This window comes from Platalea leucorodia (genome assembly GCF_965183815.1).
Source record: "Platalea leucorodia genome assembly, chromosome: 9".
NCBI lineage: Eukaryota > Metazoa > Chordata > Aves > Pelecaniformes > Threskiornithidae > Platalea > Platalea leucorodia.
The window spans coordinates 447,070-466,181 of record NC_138831.1 but is presented as its reverse complement, the minus strand read 5'-3'; the positions used below and the strand labels follow the sequence as shown (position 1 = coordinate 466,181).

The 19,112-nt window shown below is 35.3% G+C and overlaps 1 protein-coding gene across 1 annotated transcript in view; it reads right to left on the bottom strand.

Moving 5' to 3' along the window:
• The window catches only part of CACNA2D3 (calcium voltage-gated channel auxiliary subunit alpha2delta 3), a gene marked incomplete at both ends in the record, with an annotated part of 457,978 nt that overhangs the window by 228,171 nt on the left and 210,695 nt on the right, over positions 1–19,112 (bottom strand). The window contains 2 exons of the mRNA XM_082321351.1: positions 1,756–1,869; positions 8,307–8,396. Of these exons, the coding sequence (XP_082177477.1) occupies positions 1,756–1,869; positions 8,307–8,396 (204 nt within the window). The remainder of the gene's footprint in view (positions 1–1,755; positions 1,870–8,306; positions 8,397–19,112) is intronic.

The window sequence follows — 19,112 nt, the reverse complement described above, 5'->3', positions numbered from 1 at the left end:
TAATTTCAACTGACAAATATATTTTGTAAAGCCCTAACTTTCCGTTTGATTAATTAATGAACAGAAAAATCAGTATAAGCTTTGCCCCTGAAGAATCACCCATCTTCAATAGTAAATACAGAATAAGAAAAGGCAGGAGATATTTTCATGTCATTAGCAACAACAAATAATCTCAGTGAAAAGCAGTGAAGAAAAGCAGGGAGAGAAAGATCAAAGGTCACATATTTTCCTCCAACTTATAGGTAGTTGATCACCACATTTCAAGGAGGTACTTCTTGTATGTCACAGGGTAGAAACAAATATTTCTGCTGTATTTCAACAATATTGCCGTTGCCAATTGAGATGTGACCCAACAAAGTACAATAAATACCAAAATGGACAAATGCTGACATCCAATGCAACTTCTCTCATAATACCTAATTCTACACCTTAATGCATTAATTAAATATGGAACTTCCTCATCCCTTCCACTACACAAAGGCTAGCATCAATTCACACGAAAAATACTACAGGTCTCCTCAGAAAGTGCATTCTTTTAAAGATGACAGACTTCCTGGCATGTCCTGGTCAAATCACAAAAAGTATGACCTTTCTTTTAGAGAATGCAGTCACATAAAAGGAGCGAGCGAGGTATCTCTAGTTATCACTCTACATTATCACTCTACATTCTAAGAATAAAAACCTCTTAACCAACAGAAAGTAGAGCAGTTGTATGTCATTTTTACTACAAGAAATGACAGTAATTGACGTAACATTTTCAGAAGGTCAGAAGAAAAAAAATCACCAATTTCCACATTTTCTCTTGCTCACTGATTGCTATTAGGTGAGGTTTGGTTCAGGTAAACAAAAAAAGGGAGAACAGAAAACAAATGAAATTTTATAAATGAGAGCACCGTGACTAAAAACTACAAATCAAAACTAGTACTTTTTTCCACAGAATACTGAAACCCCACACAGCACACTCATATTAACCAATTACTTGCTCATATTGCACTTCCAAAAGTGAGGTTGTTGCTTCCACAGGCATATAACATGGCAGTTATCTCAAACTACAGAAACTTCCTAAAACAGTCCCAAAACTTGCTTTAGCAGAAGATAAACAGCGTAAAAGGAAATTATTTCACATCCAAACACAAGGCCTACGAGAACTTCCTCATCAGGAAAACTCAAGGCTTTTCTGCACTACCATATAACATCCATGTGTTATGTAACAAGGTAATTTAATTCTGGGCAAATTTCTTTATACAGATGGATAGAAACAAATACATTTTTAATAAAACCTCACCAATTGCAAACTCTACCCCTCACTCTGCCAAATAAATTAAAAATAGTGAGTACTACATCTGCTGCTTCTCCAGTCATAATAAACCGTTCACTGTCCACAGTACATACCCTTCTTTAGCTTCAAAAAGCACTGAATTATTAATGAGTGTTTTGGGAGAAAGAAGAGAAAAGTTTTTTCACATTTAATGATGTCTCATAGGGGAAGCATTATAAAATGGTCAAAAACGTACCCTGGAGGGAAGTATTTCCTTAATATCTTATTATCCTAAGTTCATGACTACAGTAAAAGGCCATCTCTATCCTCGAGCAATATCACATAAGCATCATTTTTGTCATTAGTGAAACATACAGTTATCCAAAATCATTTTTAGATCACTAGAAAGATTGTTACTGACTTTTCAATAGGCACACACTTTATATTGCATATGAAGGTTTGGGTTTTCCATCAAATAAAGGTGATAACATACTTACTTTTCTGTCTGGCCAATTATATTTTGCAAATATTGTATCGTATGTGTCCACAGCTCCATCAGTAATCAGCATTATGGCTTGGCTGCAAATACTTCCTTGTCCTGTGTGATTGAACTGTGAAAGGACACAATCATTTAGTTACAGCACATTTCTGTTGGATGAAGATAGTCAGGATTGCACTGGATAAACAAGGATCTTGACAAATCTCTAGCATGCTTAGAAGTAGGTGAAAAAGTCTCAGGTTGAAAACATTTTATCATAGACATTATGTTCTTACTGAACTGTAACTTTAGCTGTGTAATAGAATCAGGATTCATGATATATCCCCATTTTATCAGCTTGAAAAATAAGAAACATACATAAATATAGCACTTCCCCAAATTAAAAGTGTATTCCCCTGTTTTAGATAGATGATACATATCGATGCCTCTACATAGGGTTCGCTTTGATTTAAATATAATTTTAAAAGAACAAGCTACACAAAAAGAAGAAATGAATGAATGATAACTTTACTGCGAAGTACGGAAGATACACCACTTATAGAGAGACATATATGACATTCATATTCACTCAGGATTACATTCCATATGTTATTTTTCATAAAATGGTTATCTGTGAGAACCAAGTTAATATCTATATATTCTCAGATTCTCCTATTACTTGAGCACAGGTACTTAGACAGCAATCAACCTATCCTTTGGAGTACGCAAAGAAAGTTTCATCATTCCACAGACAGGATTTTCTCCTGGTCAAAGAGCAAGTAAATTGGACTGAGTCATAACATAAGGTTTGATCCCTCATTTCTGGAGTTGGTGCCTTAATTTTATATCCATGTGTCTCCATACGCTTTTATTGCGGAATAGGTTCTTATTTGTCGGTGTATTATTTTATATATTCAAGGAACTTATGTGAAACATCTGGCTTTTAGCAAGACAATGCAAATTTGGAAAATTATTTGGTTTTTAATTACTCTGTACGAACACTAAAAAATATCTGTGAAAATATCAATAAACTGGGGCATTACATACAACTCTTTATAGATCGGGCTAAGATTTGAATACATGCTAATGAATGAACAATCTCCTTTTGTTCTCTTCCTATGTAGTTTTCAGGTATATTACCAACTTTGAGGTCAGACAAGGCCTCATCCTACCACCTTTCTCTTGGTACTGAGAAAGCCAAGCAATAATTACCTTGTCCCACCTCACTAGCCTATCTCTGATGAACAGTGCCCAAAAAAGGGTGGTCCCATTTGAGAAGCAGTATTTAAATTTAAAGGTGAATTACCTTGCAGGGACTCTGACTGCTTCTGGATTCAACAAAATTTATTCGGAGCATTCTAGCTTGATTTGGGCTAGCAACTGCTCTGACTTTAAGCTTTTTGCAGCCTACTCACCCTTACATATTCACTGTTCTTCCAAAAACTCTAAAAACTGATTTTCTACAAAAAGTTCTTAACTTCTAAAAACGTCATCTTTGCAGACATGCCTGCAGTAGGAAAGGGAGTGGATGGTGGGTTCCAGCAGTGCTCTGTCCTCTTCTGCCTTCACATTTCTGTATCTGAGTAATCACATCCACAAATACCATTCAACAATCATTTTTATCATCTGCAGCTCTCCTCCAGATCAGTTTCCATTTGATGTAACAGGTCTCAGCAAACAGCAGTAGAAACAGGTTACTTAAAAGGAAACTAATGAGGGTTTACAGAGTTAGCTGTATTCTGGTCACTGCCTGAAGACTTTTATCTGCGATACCTGCAAGGCAGTCTATCCTTAGAATTCTTCAGTCATGGCAGTTTTTCCAGTCTTAACCAGAATTATTAAAGTGGGATACCTTCATTAGTATGATCTTAGATGCAATATTTTCTCATAAAGATGAAGTTACTTTGCCAAGGGATATATTCTTCATGTGGACAACATATTTTGAAAGAGACAAGGTATATTAAAAGGGAAATTAACAAAGGGGGATTGCCTTTATATATTTTAGACCATCACTCTGTATGCATCTGTATTATTCTATGTAGTTATCTGTTCGAATATTTTGAAGAATGAGATTAAATTCAAATGCTTTGATGAGTAATATCTTCTCATATTTGTCTAGAACTTTAATTTTATTGAATAGCAAGAGTGATGAAAGTGTTTTCCATAATAATAACAATGACAAGGGCCTTATGATGAACTACAATTAACTCAGTGATTCATCAGTTAGTAGCAAAAATTTCAATGCATCCTGACATTTACAGCATTTGGTTGTGATTAACAGTCTTTGAAATGTCACAGAATTTTATTTAATTGGCTACAATTTTTTTAAAGGTAATCACTGCAAAGACCGCATTTGTCACCAAAAGAGATAATTGCATTTGTCACATGACATAGTAGGTGCCTAACTACCGCACCAAGCACTTCTATATTCTTACGCTGTATAATGAACACTGCATAAATCGATGATTGGAAAGAATTTGGGAGTGGATTTTTAAACATGCTTTTCAAAGACATCGGTATCAACCATCTTCAAGGCTTAACAACCTAGGCAAATACTGAAAGGTAATTGCAAGGCAAAATTAACTGAGTTTAATTAGTGTAACCCGTGAACCATTCTAAAACCCAACCAGAATCTTAATAGACTATCTGTGTAAAACAAGCTTTTTCATTTTTTCCTTTCCTTTTTTTTTTCTTCTCTCCCCCCTTTCTTTTTTTTAAATATAGACGAGACATCCTTAGCTAACCTATAATTCACAAGAATAGATTTCTGGCACATAAAGGTCACAGCCTGTAGACAAAGTGGAAAATGGTTAGCTGTACTCTTTTAAGGAGAGATTAAGTAGCTTTTTCTCTGGCCTAGGCTGCTTAATAGAAGCTCCCAAAGACTTTGCCGATACGCTTGTATATAATGGAAAAGATTTTTATGCTGTCAATTGTGGAAGTATATATGCAGGAAGGCTTGAAGCTATTACACTCGCTTTTATAGTATAAATAGAAACAGTTATTACTCCACCTTGAAGAGATCTGAATGTACATGTAGCATGATCCACCATGACCTTACAGATCAAAAAACTCTCGCTCATCATAGGTACAATTCAGTACATGGGATGTCACTTCCCTTTATTCTCAAAACTACCAGTTTATCTAATGAGATTTTTATACCACATTCATCATTATAACTTCAGTCGCCTCACAGATCTTAAAACAAAACAGAAAAATCTCATCTCAGGTCTTCTTGATCACTGTCTGTAATGTCTTTTTTCAATTTACACAGATTTGGAAGACTAGTATAGAACATCTCCTGTATTGAGGCTGGTTTCTATTTACTGTTGTGTATCTGTTTCCTAAGACTATATTCAGTGCCCGTAATGGGATTCTTAATAAACCCTCTACAAACAACCTTGAGTGTTCTTTACTTCCTGCAGCTTTTCCCATTGTCACTTTTGGCATGCACCACATGAAGGAATTAGTTCCACACTGTCTGGGTGAACACGTGGGCAGTGGGTGGAAGAAGATCCTCATCTTTTCATCTTAGGATTTTACGCCCAGAAAAGAACCGATCAATATTGTGCTTCAAGATGAATACAAAGGAATTGGAACCATTAGTTAATCTATGATCCTGCAGTATAAAGGAAGGCACACTTGTCAAGTCAAACCCTTTGGAGAATATTTTGGTTTGAGGTCTCATTTGCAAGGTACATCCTTCAATCAAAAGACAGTTTGCTACTTATTTTAGACGAGATTTTCTTTTTCCAGCAGACTAAGAGATTTTAAATTTTTTCCCCAAAAGAAATGACTATACTTAAGGAAACACTTTAAAACATTTTCATTAATATAAGCTCAGTTGAAAAAAGGGAAAACAAGGAGGCGAAAAAGGAAAAGGACTGGGGTGGGGGAGAAAAAGAAGGGGGAGGGGGGGAGAAAAAAAGGGGAAAAAGGAATTTGCTTGTTGTATTTGTGACTGAAATATTTCTTTCCAAAACAACCCTAGTAAGTGTGAGTGACAAAAATAAAGTTTCTAAAAGCATCAGTTGGCATAGCTCAATCTTTATCCTATCATTTGTTAATTCATGAGTTGTGACTAGTTTGTCTGTATTCTTAAAGTCCAACTGAGGTTAGTTAGGATGCATATTAATTCAAAAGGTACATGATTTTTAAGTCACGGGATCTACTAAGGCTTGATAAGCTAAAAAAGAGATGCCCTGGGAAGCGTTAGGCAAAAAGAGAAAAAAAACTGTATTCATGACATGAATCAGACATTTAGTAGAAGAAACTGATCATCTAAAAAACATAGTCCATACATTTCAATCCAATAATTTGGGCATCAAATCACTACCTTGTGTTTGAATCGCATTGCAATTTTTTTGTTGCTTCAAAAAAGCTTTTAAAAGCCTTTAAGTAACCTTGTTTGAAAAACTCAAAGATCTTGCATAATCTATTTTAAAGGCTACTTAATGATTAAAAGTCCACATAATTTTAATTCACCTGCCAGGAATTTTAGGGGTTCTAAGTCAGGATCAAGTCACCTCTTAATTGATTTAGATTATTAAAAAGAATACGTGCATAATCTTCAAACATTTTCTTTTTTTTTTTTTTTAATAAAGAGAAAGCTTTTCTGGAAACACCAAAGCGTTTTCAATCATATCTTAAGCTGCTAATATGAACTTCAAAAGAAAGCTGTAGGGAATATTTTAATAGGTTGATGATGCTTACTTGTAACATCCAACCACTTAGCAGGAATTGGTCCTGTTGGAAGGTGTTTAGTCACTTTTGCCGACTCACTAATGCAGTTCAAAGGTTACCAACAAGATGCAAAGAACAAGGATTTGGCCTGCTATTAAAAAGAGTGAACTTTGGGCAAGACAGAGCATTCTGAAAGAATCCACAGAAATAGAAATTTTCTTGCCTTAGAAAATGCTAGGTGGGGATTACATGTAGCATCATTTTGAAATAACTTTACCGCTAATATTCCAGGGAATGCTCTGGGATAAGAGTTTAAGTTTTCTTTAGGACTCATTGATTGCTGATTGCTGGTATTTCACCTTGGGGCTCTTGGCACTTGGACAGAAATGAGTGTTTGGGGTTTTTTAATCAGTTTCCTGCTTCCCTCGGTCTTGAGGCTAACTGAAACACCTCACATTTCCCCCCTCAGTATCTGCCTCTGGCCTTTGACATATTTGGTGTTTTAGCGCTTCACAATGGCATTTGATACATATACCTTGCTTAATGAACTTTGCTATAGCTTTGTGATAGAGCAGTTCACAATTTTACAAGTGCTCATTAGTGTAGATATCCTGGAGAAGAGATCTGCTTGTAATTAGTTATTAAAAAAGTGAATGCTCTCCTTTACAGAAAACCTGTATCTAAACTGATATTAACAGAAGTTGTAACCAATGGCTTTAGTCCTACCACACTACCTAGGGTTTTCATTCATATCATGAGAAATATTTGATGGAGCATTTTATTTTCATTGGTTTGCTCCCTCGTACTAATTCTCTTTCATTACTACTACTGTTCACTTTTCTCCTTCCTTTCCTTGCTTTTTCCAATATACATTCCCAAGAAACTGTATGGTCAGCTGAATCAAAATATTGCTAAAATTATTCTTTGCTGGAATACATATCATGACAATATATTTAACCTTTGCCAGAAATGACAAAAAAATATCTCTGAAATACATTACATGAGATCATTTCATGATAACCACTAAGACTGATGCGCACCTTCTGAGGAAAAACATTTCGGGCAAAGACAATGGGTCTGATTTGGATTAAAATATCCTTTGCAGGATAACTTCCTGGACAACTAAGAATGCTACACTGATTTTATGTGGAGTTTGGGAGGGAAAATAGATGCCTTGCACTAGATTATCTCCACGATCATGATGTTCATCTTCTAGAGACTGCATTCCTGTTTATAGACATTATTCACAGGAATGTTATCAGAAAGCTGGCCTCATGGTTTTGGCAGATGAATAGTTAAAATAATATTAATACCTCTGAGCTGGTTAGACAAAGCTTTACATTTCTCCTTCTATCTTAGAGTATTACAGAAGCAAGTACAAAAGTGTTCAAATAACTTTTTTGTATAAGCTATAAGAGATATTGACAATGCCAGAAGTCAAATCAATGAGCAATCACTTCACAACTCTAATAACAGTGTGTATTCTCAAAGTCTTTATGAATATACAAATTCCTGTCATTCCTAAAACGTTAGCCCTTCCAAAGAAAAAAAGAACAATCTAAACTGTGAAATTTGCATGTTACCCTAGTATTTTTTAACACCTAGAACAGTTACTGAAATAAACTTTATTTAATGTACACATGTATGCATAGGTGTATCCTGTACATACAGACACAAAATACATCAATATAAAATGTATACATATAAAAATGTAATTTTTTTTATATCTTTCACCACATAAATTATATAGAATTCTTGGTCTATAGATAATATTTTACTACCATCACACTTTTTGAGTGAGTTCGAATTTATTAGCTTAAAATTGACAGTAATTGCTAAATAGCAAGAAAGGTTTCAGCAGCGTAAATCTGAAAAACATTAACTTACTTCATTGAGCATGTTGAAAGCTTCATTTAAAGCAATGTCCAGCATTCCAATTCCTTTTGCAAAAAGTTTGTCAAGGTGTTCCCTGAAATGCTGAAACATGAACAAGCAGCTTTTATTTGTCAGTATATTGTTACAACATACATGTTGATATCAATGATTAAGGATTTCTGAATTCTTCTTTAGACCTACTCCTTAAGCTTAAGTGACTGCATACACTAATTCATAAACCAAAGTAATTCCTGGTTAATCCTTTTGACTCTTGAAGTCACACTAGACTAAGGATGTGTTAGAACAATAATAATTTTTGGGATCTGCTACTTAATAAAAATAATTCTTTCTGAAATTTAGATCTGAGGTTCTATTTCGTGTTATGATTCCTCCCTAAAAGATAGTAGACCCTAATCCTTAAGCCATTGCAGTTTAAATGCAGTTTATCACTGTCAATATAATATTTAGACTGATAAAGAACTACTCTAACACAAGAAGACAGACAAGGCTAACCACCTGCTAGCTATATGTGACTGTCTTCAATATTATGTTGAGTAGTCACGATTAAATCATTTTTTTTCAGTTTTAAATGGCTCATCAATTATGCACTGCCTTACTTGTTGGCCATGAGCATGGGTGAAATTTTATAAGAAGCAGTTCTTAGAGGTTGACAGGTCAGAATTCATCCTGTATTTTCCTCTTTCTAAACATATGTTATTTCTCCAGATATGTCAGAAGTTTGACAAATTTCACAAATTTTGCACTGAACAAAAGTACAGGACTACTATATAATATGTACATTAAATTGTAGGTTTTTTTAGAGAAAACGTAACCTATGAAGTACTAAGTAGCACATTTGCAAAACAATGTTAGCACTACTTTCCAAAAATAAAATGTTCAGAGGAGAAACAAATTCTCTTACGTTTACAAGAAGGCGCAATATATCATTAAAAACAGTATCATGAACCATGCTATCATAAAGGGACACTGTATGCAACATCAACAAAGTAGTAATTCACTCCCCTGATTTTCTATGATGGAAACACTTTTTTTTTTTATTTCAGAAAATAAAAAGATATTACAGCCATATATTGGAAGGCAGAGAACTTCCTATTTCATTATTAAATTTCAGTACACTGAAACAGGAAAATTTACATCCTAGCCTCTAGGCAATTCTGAAGCCACAAAAAAAAGGGATGCTTTTTCAAAACAATTACTTCTTAGTGACCTAGTAAACGTGGTTCATCGCAGCTCAATACTTTGAACAGCCAAAAGGCACAGTGTTGTTCATCTAAATAAGCAGGGATAGGTAAACGCCCATACAGCTACACTGCAAAATGGTTCTTTTTTCCCCCAACTTAAACATAGCTAACTTAATATTAGTCAGTATCTCCATAGTACTAGTAATTACTCTTTTAAATACTTTTAAAAATATAATAATTAACTTGTAAGAAGAAAATGAATACATGTGGTGGGAAACAGCAGGGGAGGCAATGCTTTTGTGAAGCATTATTTCAGTCTCCCCAACGGGGTAAAAAAGTTACTTCAATAGGTTAGTAAAAGGAAAATTCTTATTTATCAGTTGTCCATTGGTCTTAAAGCATTATTATAGGCAAGAAAACCTAATCAAACTAATTATCTTTGTAGAAGAATTAATATACTACTGTCCCTTGAATTGTGCCTTTCATATTTTTTACAAGTAATAATGAAAATAGGAATGAATACGAAATACCCAAATATTCAATAAATGCATCAACCTCTTGTTACTCTGTATTCAACTTGTCATTTCAAAGTATCTCTGAAATGTGGGTCCAAATTGATCAAAAGCCACACTGGCATATTCTTAACTTCAACTAACGTGGCCTGGAAATCAAGAGCGGCAATGCAAAGGTGGCAGTCTCCCAGACAGTTGCTACTTCAACTGTCAGCAACACAATGCAGTATATCTTCTGTAGCTCTTTCAAAACACAATAACTGACCAACAGTCAGATTCAGACACTACTGACTTCAGTACTCAGGGTGATTTTAATACATGTGACCACCACTCCATATACAAAAGGATTAACTACAGCACAGGACTGTTACAGTCATTAAAGCTTTTTAGAAACTCAGAAAATACAACCGTTCTTCATGAAATATGTAAAGTTCATACGAATTTGAAATTGTTCATCGGAATTCTTCCAAAACTAAAATATATCATGTTTATAAAATTCTCCAGGAAACATCTTAGCAAAACCAGTTTTATGTATAGCTGATCTTTTTAAACAGAAAGTGTTGTTAACAGTTAAAAAATATGGAAAATGAGCAGTTTACTATTGTTTCATCAATGTCAAAAACAATTTCATAATATCAAAGTTACGTGTTGACCAGAGGTTTTCAAGCTGCTGAAGCAGTCCTATGCTCACAGACCATCTCTCCCAGATACGTGAAACTAAGGGTAGTTTACACTTACCACATATGCTTCCCTACTAACACAGGGATTCACCCCGAAACAGAGGAGTTCTCTGAAAATTGATAAAGCCAAATTTTTGTATTGAAAATAAGTTTCTAATCTTACCTTTTTATAAATCATATATGTTCAAATCAATATTTATTACAAATCTTATTTCTCTTTGGAATACATTACTGCTTCATAATTAAACTAGAATTATTTTGTATTAAAAAACCACAATAGTTTATAAAATCTCTGAACATTCCAGAGACAAGTACTGTGAAATGTTTATTACAATGCATATACATTATTAAGTATATACAGTATAAACGGGTTACCAAAAATTACTAGTAAATGGTATAATCCCTAGTGTGTAATTCACTTCACGTGATCTGTCAGGGGAACAAATATTTTCTCTTGCCATAGCTATATATATACAGGTTCTGAAAAATACACTGTTGAGATATGAAGAATTTTAATAGTGACATTTGTTTGATACAAAATAGTAAAAATGTTTAAAATCAATTTAATGCACTATGAATTTTAAAAACCAAATGTTTTCTGCCTCCAGGCTTCAGAGTGAACTGATGCTACAAGGTGACTTTGCAGAAGGATTAAATAACTAAAAGGCATGTGTGGTTTGGTCTTTGTTTGGAAGGGGTTTATGGCGCTTTTTGATTTGTTTTTTTAAACCAGCTCCTTTCTCTGTCTTGTCTTTTGGTTTTTTTTGAGAATTTCAGCACTTTGTATGTCCACTGGAAAAATCAAACAACAACATGCAAATTAACATTTCTTTGTTTCCCTTTTTATCATACCAGATGCCCTGGATGTGTGGCATTAATTGGATCCATGCCAAAAGAAATCATGTTTCATTTTACAGGCAGCACAAAGAATAGCTTCCTCAGATTATTCATTCTACATCTAGCTGAGGCTGTTTATTATTAAACAATCAAAATGTACTGTTGTACTTTCACAGAGACCAGTTCTTTACTCTTTTAAAGAGTGGTACCTTATTCTGACTTGAAAAGGCATATTATTGACACAACTATTATCTGTCAGGCTGTTGTTTTAAGGAAATTTAGAAGAAAAAAATCCAAATCTCCAAACACTAATTTTTTCCTATTTCACATGTCCAGTCAGTACAGCAATGCCCCACCAGTCATGCTATAGTGCCCCCTTTGGTACTGGAAAAGGCATTTTTAAAAGCATTGTATTCTTTGCATATGAGAAAACCAAAGTTTCAAACTAGTACGCCTCTCAAAATTTCTCTATACCTTGCCCACATGTGTGTCCAACTGCCGCTCCATAATTTCATCCCTTATAAAAGCACTGCAAACCAGAAAGCATATTTCAACCCTACTAGTAGTGAAAAAATGTCAGGGCAGGACATTAACCACTGAAACATCAGTTTAAAGAAAAAGAATAAATGATTTTGGCATGAGGTAACAAACACCTTAATTCCACTTTCAGTAACTTTCAGAAATCAAACAGATCCCAGAAAGCAGGAGTCCCCTGCTCTGAATGAGTCAAAAAGCATCCTTTTATCTTTGCATCTTAAATAGCTCTTTTTAGTAATAAACTGCACAAGAAATAATATTGGCACATCTCAGCTTCTCTTTACTGTCCTGTTTGAGCCCCTGTAGATTAATAGCTGAATTTCCTAGAGTTTGAATTGGATATCTGTCCAACTGTGTGCACAAACATTCGCATGCAACTGTATGCCTAATTTCCATGTGCAATTACCAGAACGTGCAATATCTAATTGTGGACTCAAATACCTAATTGACATGTATAATCTTGGTAATTCTAAATGCAAATTTGGCACACAATTATGACAATCAGACTCTGATGTCTGATTACACAATTATAGGGCCAGAACTCATTAGGAGAAGTTGTGTCTTATTACAGTGAGGAAGCAGAGATATGTTCAGCTGTGGAGGTATCTATGATCTATTCAGAAGTTGCTGAAAAAGATGAGCTGAAGAGAGTGAGGATACAAATCCGCCTGTGCACGTCAGCCAGGACAAGGTCTTTGCGTATATTTACAAGGGTTCAAACCAGAACATCAGCGATGCGTACACTTGGCCCTGGACCCTTGCATGCTGCGGATTTTTCTGTTCATAAACACCATCCATGTATGCAAAACAAAAATGTTCTCTCCTTTTCTTTTTAAAGCGTTTAAAATTTGTTAGGACCCTCTAAGTCAGAAACAAACCAACAAATACATTTGATGGACCTAGAATCAGGGAATGGGTTCTTGTCCTAGGTATAGTTACAAGTATGCCTATTTGAAGAACAACGGGGTATACTGAACAGGGTATACCAACACTGTTTTTCCAAAGATGAAAAATAATATTCATATGCCTATTTCTGCTTAAAAATCAGGTGGCCCAACTTGACTTGGACTATTTCAGAACTTAAACGAGGAGGAACATAGAAAGAGTTTTAATGGTCTTCATATTCTATGCTTCATGGGACAGCTATACAGAATATTAAAATCACACCACTGTTGCATATGACTTTGGCATAACTGAGCAAGAGGATAAATTTATAACCATTCACCATGATTGAACTTGGAGTTTCTCTTCTAATGAGATTATTGAAAGTGTTTTTTTTAGTATACCCACGTGTATTCACCTTTTCTAGCCTCACAGCTTAATCAACAATTGCAGGGATTTTGGACCATACTTGGTTAGATGATTACATTAAAATTTCAGACTTCAGGGATTAAGGTAAAATTGTCTGGCAAAATACGATAGCAAGTCGTACTTCTGCTACTTCTTTTTTCAATTTCCTACTTTTGATTTATTAGGGTTTCATAGTTAATAAATTTAAATAATTCAAGTTAAGTAATAGTAATTTATTTCAACAAGTCTGTGCTTGGGAGATGATGTATGATTTTGCAAAGATTCAGAGCACTTTTTCATGATTTGGAACATACAGGAATTTAGGGAGGTAAGGGGGCTATCTGAATACAGGTGAGAATCTCATGTTCCTTTCCTCATTTCAGGTCATTACAGGCAATTTAAAATCTCTTCTGAGATGAAGGCCAGAAAACTGTGAAAATTCAATTTTCCTTCATGGCAGAAGCTCCCAACTTTGTAGCCAAAATGACACACTGGTTTACCTAGCCCATAATAAAGCTGCAGAATAATTTACTGATTTCGAGGCAATTCTGAAGAAATTCCGAGTTGTCTCTTTTTATTAGTCTCTTATCTTACAGGCTGTTCTAATGGCTTCACAAGGTTTACACTCTGAGATTATAAAAGCTGACTAGTATCTATAATCACAACAAGATGACAAATTTTTACATTCTGGAAGTGAACAGAATCTGGTCACACTCCTAACAAACGAGAGTCCCGTGTCTGTGCAACAGTCAGGGAAATTTTTTGGCCTCCGTTACAATAATATGAGGATATTCCGTAACTTCAAGGTTTTACCCTTTTTAAACATGAAAAAGAAAGGAGAAAAAGAAAACAAGACAAACAAGAAAAAGAAGGTACAGCCATCTTCATTCAACATCTGAGGAAACAAACACATCTGAAGCCAAGTAATGATACATTAAAGCAGAGAACCGAGTTCCAACTCTCAAATGCCAGGTAAGTGCTGTAACAACCATGTCATCTCAGAGATACACAAAAAAGAGCAGATACGTTGTCAGGTAACATAATCCCTAATGTCTGGCATTTATGTTTTGGTATAGCTTCTTTTTACCATAGTAAACATTTGCAGAATTTCACTGATGGATTTTTCCCTAGCATCATGACAAAGCTAGTCACAAATAGCAGCACGCTTGGCTCAAGTTTTAATTGGCACACAGTCTACAAGACTTCACAGACTGTTTTAATGCATCTTAACATGAGGACACTAAAGCCTCACAAATAGAGCTACATCACCCACCAAGTTCAGCTTGCTATGGCTTATAGCAGATCCTTTTTCTGGGAGACCTGAAAACCTGTTTGCCTTTATATTACATTTCTCTACCACTGACAAGATGGAAGTACACTGGTAGCGAGTTTACTGTTGTAAACTTCTGTCCAAATCAAGTCCCCATCTCTTATCTTCCTACTTACCTAGCTAAACCAGTCACTTTTTTTTCTATTTTAGGGCTTCTGAATTAATAAATTGAGTTATGTCCAACTTACCATTTATACAGTTTTCAGCATTTTTATTACAACCAACAAAGTTTTGATTTCCTTCTTGTTAAGGCAATATGCTACACATTAGTCCCAGTACCCTGTACAGATACATTTTATTATAGCTTACTTGCGATTACCAAAAATAAGGTACCATTTACGCTGAGTGGGAATACCCAAATTAGATGGGGTACAGGATCATGGATTCAAGTCTAAGCATACATGAATAACACATTTTCCACTGATTCCAAAGAGGGAAGTTAACAGTTCGCAACTGATATATGAAGCAGAGTTTATACAGTTACACTGAAAAACTATGATATTTGCTATTAATTGTCTGACGAGGGTGATCTTCCTACAGAAAAACATTGTTAATAGGTTCAACATTCCTCCAGATTTCTGTCAGTTTTAGTGCAAGTCTTTGCTACTTCTAGTATTAGTTCCCATACTCATCCGTGCATGCTGTAACTCCAAATGTTCCTGAGACATACTTGGCAAAGGTTTATCAGATGAACTACATCAGCATATAAACCAGTAAAAAAACAAAACAAAAAAACAAAAACAAAACAAAACAACAAAAAAAACAAACAAACAAACAAAAAAACAAAACCAAAAACCACCACCACAATCAGGAGGCCTATGTGTGAGGTGGGAGAGTAATGTTTACTGATGTGTCACAGGGAAGTTTACCCACATGTACTAACAGTTGATAAATGTGCATTCACATCTGTAAAATGCATTTAAGCGTCATTCCATTTAAAATCCATTGCCAGGGCAATTACAGGTTAGCTTGGTGTTGATGATTATTCAACCACTTGTGTTCCCTAGCATGTTGGGTTGGTAGACTGGATTTTTTTCAGGAAAACAATCCTGAAAACTATGCTGAACAAAGAGCTCAAGATTCAATATACTCAGATTAAAAACAAATTCTTGTTAAGTAAATTAGTTGCTTGCGGCTGCAACAGAAATCTTCAGACCAAATTTCAGTGGTCTGGGGCTAGCTGAAAGTTTTGGAGGTCTGTAATAGCTAGCCAGTTTTTAAAAAAGTAGATTTCAGTGAGACTTGACGTTTTTGTTTTTGTTTTTGTTTTTTTTTAACGGCAAAGCAATGCAGTCAACAATCTTTTCTGGAGACCTGACAGAGACGGATAGATAAATATATACCTACATAATCTGCTTAAATAAAATTCAATATGCAAAATTTTATTTACCAACCTCTTATTGGCAATTTCACTCAGCTTCATTGCTGAATCAGTCTTCTGGTTATTTAATTTCTGGTAATTGCATACAAAAATGAAAGCTCACTGGAAGTTATGCACTACATCTGTCTATTTTTGTCATTCTAATTTACGCAGGGGTAAGTTCTTGATTTAGTTTGGAGTTACTGTGCCTATCTGTGCATCTAGAAGATGATATATTTCATCTGGAAACATTTACAGAGAAATGTCCTCAACCCATATATAGTACATTAAAACAACATATAAAAGAGGAATGTATATTGTAATATTGTTACTTTAAATCTGGAGTTACATTAAATCAGATTGTCATCCGATTCCTTTGGGGTAGGTAAATTGTAACATGGAGTTCTCAAAGATGAAAACCTCTTGGCCCAAGAAAACTACTATTAAAATAGGCAGTTCCACATGTTTGTAATTTGTGGAGAAAGTGCAGACGGTGACAGAATAGTGTCTGAACTATTTCCCACTCTTTTTTAAATTTGTGTATAGCAAATTGATACACTTCAAGGTAGCAGCTGTTTAATGCTAAAGCCAAATTATAAATTAGTCTGGTAAAATTCAAATATATGTTACATATTTTATATTACTAAACCACATTTAGGATCACAGATTAATTTCAACCTCATTTATGCTACCCAGTGTAATTACAGATTTAATCTTTGTGATAAATGAAACTTGAAACAAATTCTGCAAATTAGGGACAGCTTACAGCATTCTGAAAATATGTCTCCACATATCTAAACTGAACCTTCAATGCAGGTATGGGCTGACACAAAAATTTTATGACAAATGCTAGGCTATGAAAAATTTTAGAAATAAGTGGATGCAACTTGATGCCTGCCATATCACCTGAAATTATAACTATTCTTTAAAACAAATCACTATATTCTCCTATTGTAAAATTGAAAGCAGAAACACTATGTGTTGGAAGAAATCTAGTACTGGGATGCCTACATTGTATCTCAGTAATACTGGTGGCACATACATTAACACCACACCCATCAGTCTGTCCTATTTGAAGTTGTAAGTTTGTCTTTTATAAATACATAAACCAGACTTGATTCAAGAAGGTTTCTCAAAAGGAGTATGCTTTCTGAAGTTGTATCTGACAGAAATTCAAGGTGTAATTAGATCCTCATTGCTCTGAAAGCTACACATAACAAGCTTTTAGAGAAGCAACAGTTTTGCAGAAAAAAGAATACTTGATCAAAACCTGTGGAAATTTCTAAACATATTATACTAGCATCTCTTCCTTGTAGGTTGTTGCTAGCAGTAAAAAAGTAAGTTAAATGAAGATTTACAACTCAAGCCTTTATTACTTTGCTGTTCTTGAAGGTGCGAGGGAACAGGTTTACAGGTTGAGAATCATCACTTTTTTCAATGTATCCTCACTCTTTCTTCAAAAGAATGTTACTCGATCAACCTGCTGGAGATTCAGGGCTGAAAACCTGTTTTCTCCAACCTTCATTCCTTTGCAATAACAAAAATGCATGAATATGTTAAATGTTTAAATGCTTAATTATATTAAGCTTAAACTTATTTGATGTCCTTTAGAAATCTACTGTAATGCACCAGACAGATATTTATTAGTGTTTTAATCAAGGAGTGATCTTGATCAAGTAACCCCTACAGGTATGATGAGGCTTTTTCACACAGACACACACAGACACGCAAAAATCTACCTTCACTATGCCAACCACTACGAAATCGGTACCAATCTTCAAAACACGGATTTGGCTAAGTTGAAAGTTGCAAGTTAAAAGCACCCATGCTGTTTTCTTTTCTAACTGCTCTCTTTACTTAACAAAACAACGCAGGATCAAGAATCTTCAGCTCCTGTATCATATAAATTAACAAGTAAATCTACCTTGTCACTCCTTACTAAAATGGCTGAGAAGAGAGACCTAAAATATTAAGTACAGGGGCAGGGAAATAATAATTTAGGTAAAGATGCAACCGGAATACAGACTGCACATTGCAGAGGAAACGAATGCAGCTTCATCAGTAATAACTGGGTTGTCATTCAAAGAGAAATGCAACTTCCTTGCTCTGCATGCACTTTGTACAGATTTACGCTAGCGTCAGGCCTATGGTCCCACCTGAAAGAGGGAGAGAAACAAATGGCGGGGGGGGAAATGTGGGCTTTATATCATCTTGCCTGACACTTGGAACAGAAAACTGAGCCACGTTGTTTAAGGGAGGGTGTCACCACAGAGTGGATATAAGAGGGTTACAATGCTTTAAATGCTTTTTCATACTTTAATGAGTGGATTTTTTTCTTTTAGGTAAGTAGTTCCCACACTGTGGTCCAGAAAATAATAGTAAGAGGTCTAGGGCCAATGTGTGGAACTAACACTGTGTTTACAATACTGTTTCCCTCCCAAAAGAATAAGAGATGTTGGGGGGGGGGGGTGGGGGCAAAAAAAAAAAACATCAAGAGTCACACTGTTTCACTGAGAAAATGTGTAAACCAGACACCAGATAGCCTCTTTTTTTTTTCCCCCCAAGATTAATTGGATTTTCTGAAAGTCTGGTTCTTTAGAAGCCTGTTACATTCCCTGCACATTATAGAGAACTTCTGCAACCCATCCCTGAATGTGAAAGAGCATGTTCATTTGCTACCCCGAATCCCATCGAATATTCAGCACCAACACCATTAAGAAGCACTCATTTCCCAGGCTGCTATAAGCCCTAAGGCTGAAGCAATTTCCTGTAGCCTACCAAAAAAAAAATCCTTATGCTCCATTCCCTGAAGATACTCCCAGGTTTTGTCTTACCTAGACAGGCTGTGCATGGGAACAGACTAGGCTCTGGCTATAGCCCAGCTGCCTGAGGCAGCAGGCTGCTGCTGGTGGCAAACCAAACTATTTGACTTATGCCCACGCCTTGGAAAGCCAGGCTGGCTGCTACTGCAGCTGTGCAAGGGGTCAGGCTGAGCGGGGCAGTGTCTGTGCTGGCAGAAGGGAACCCTCTCAGCAGAAGCAAACACCACGCTCGGCTCCCCAAAACAGAT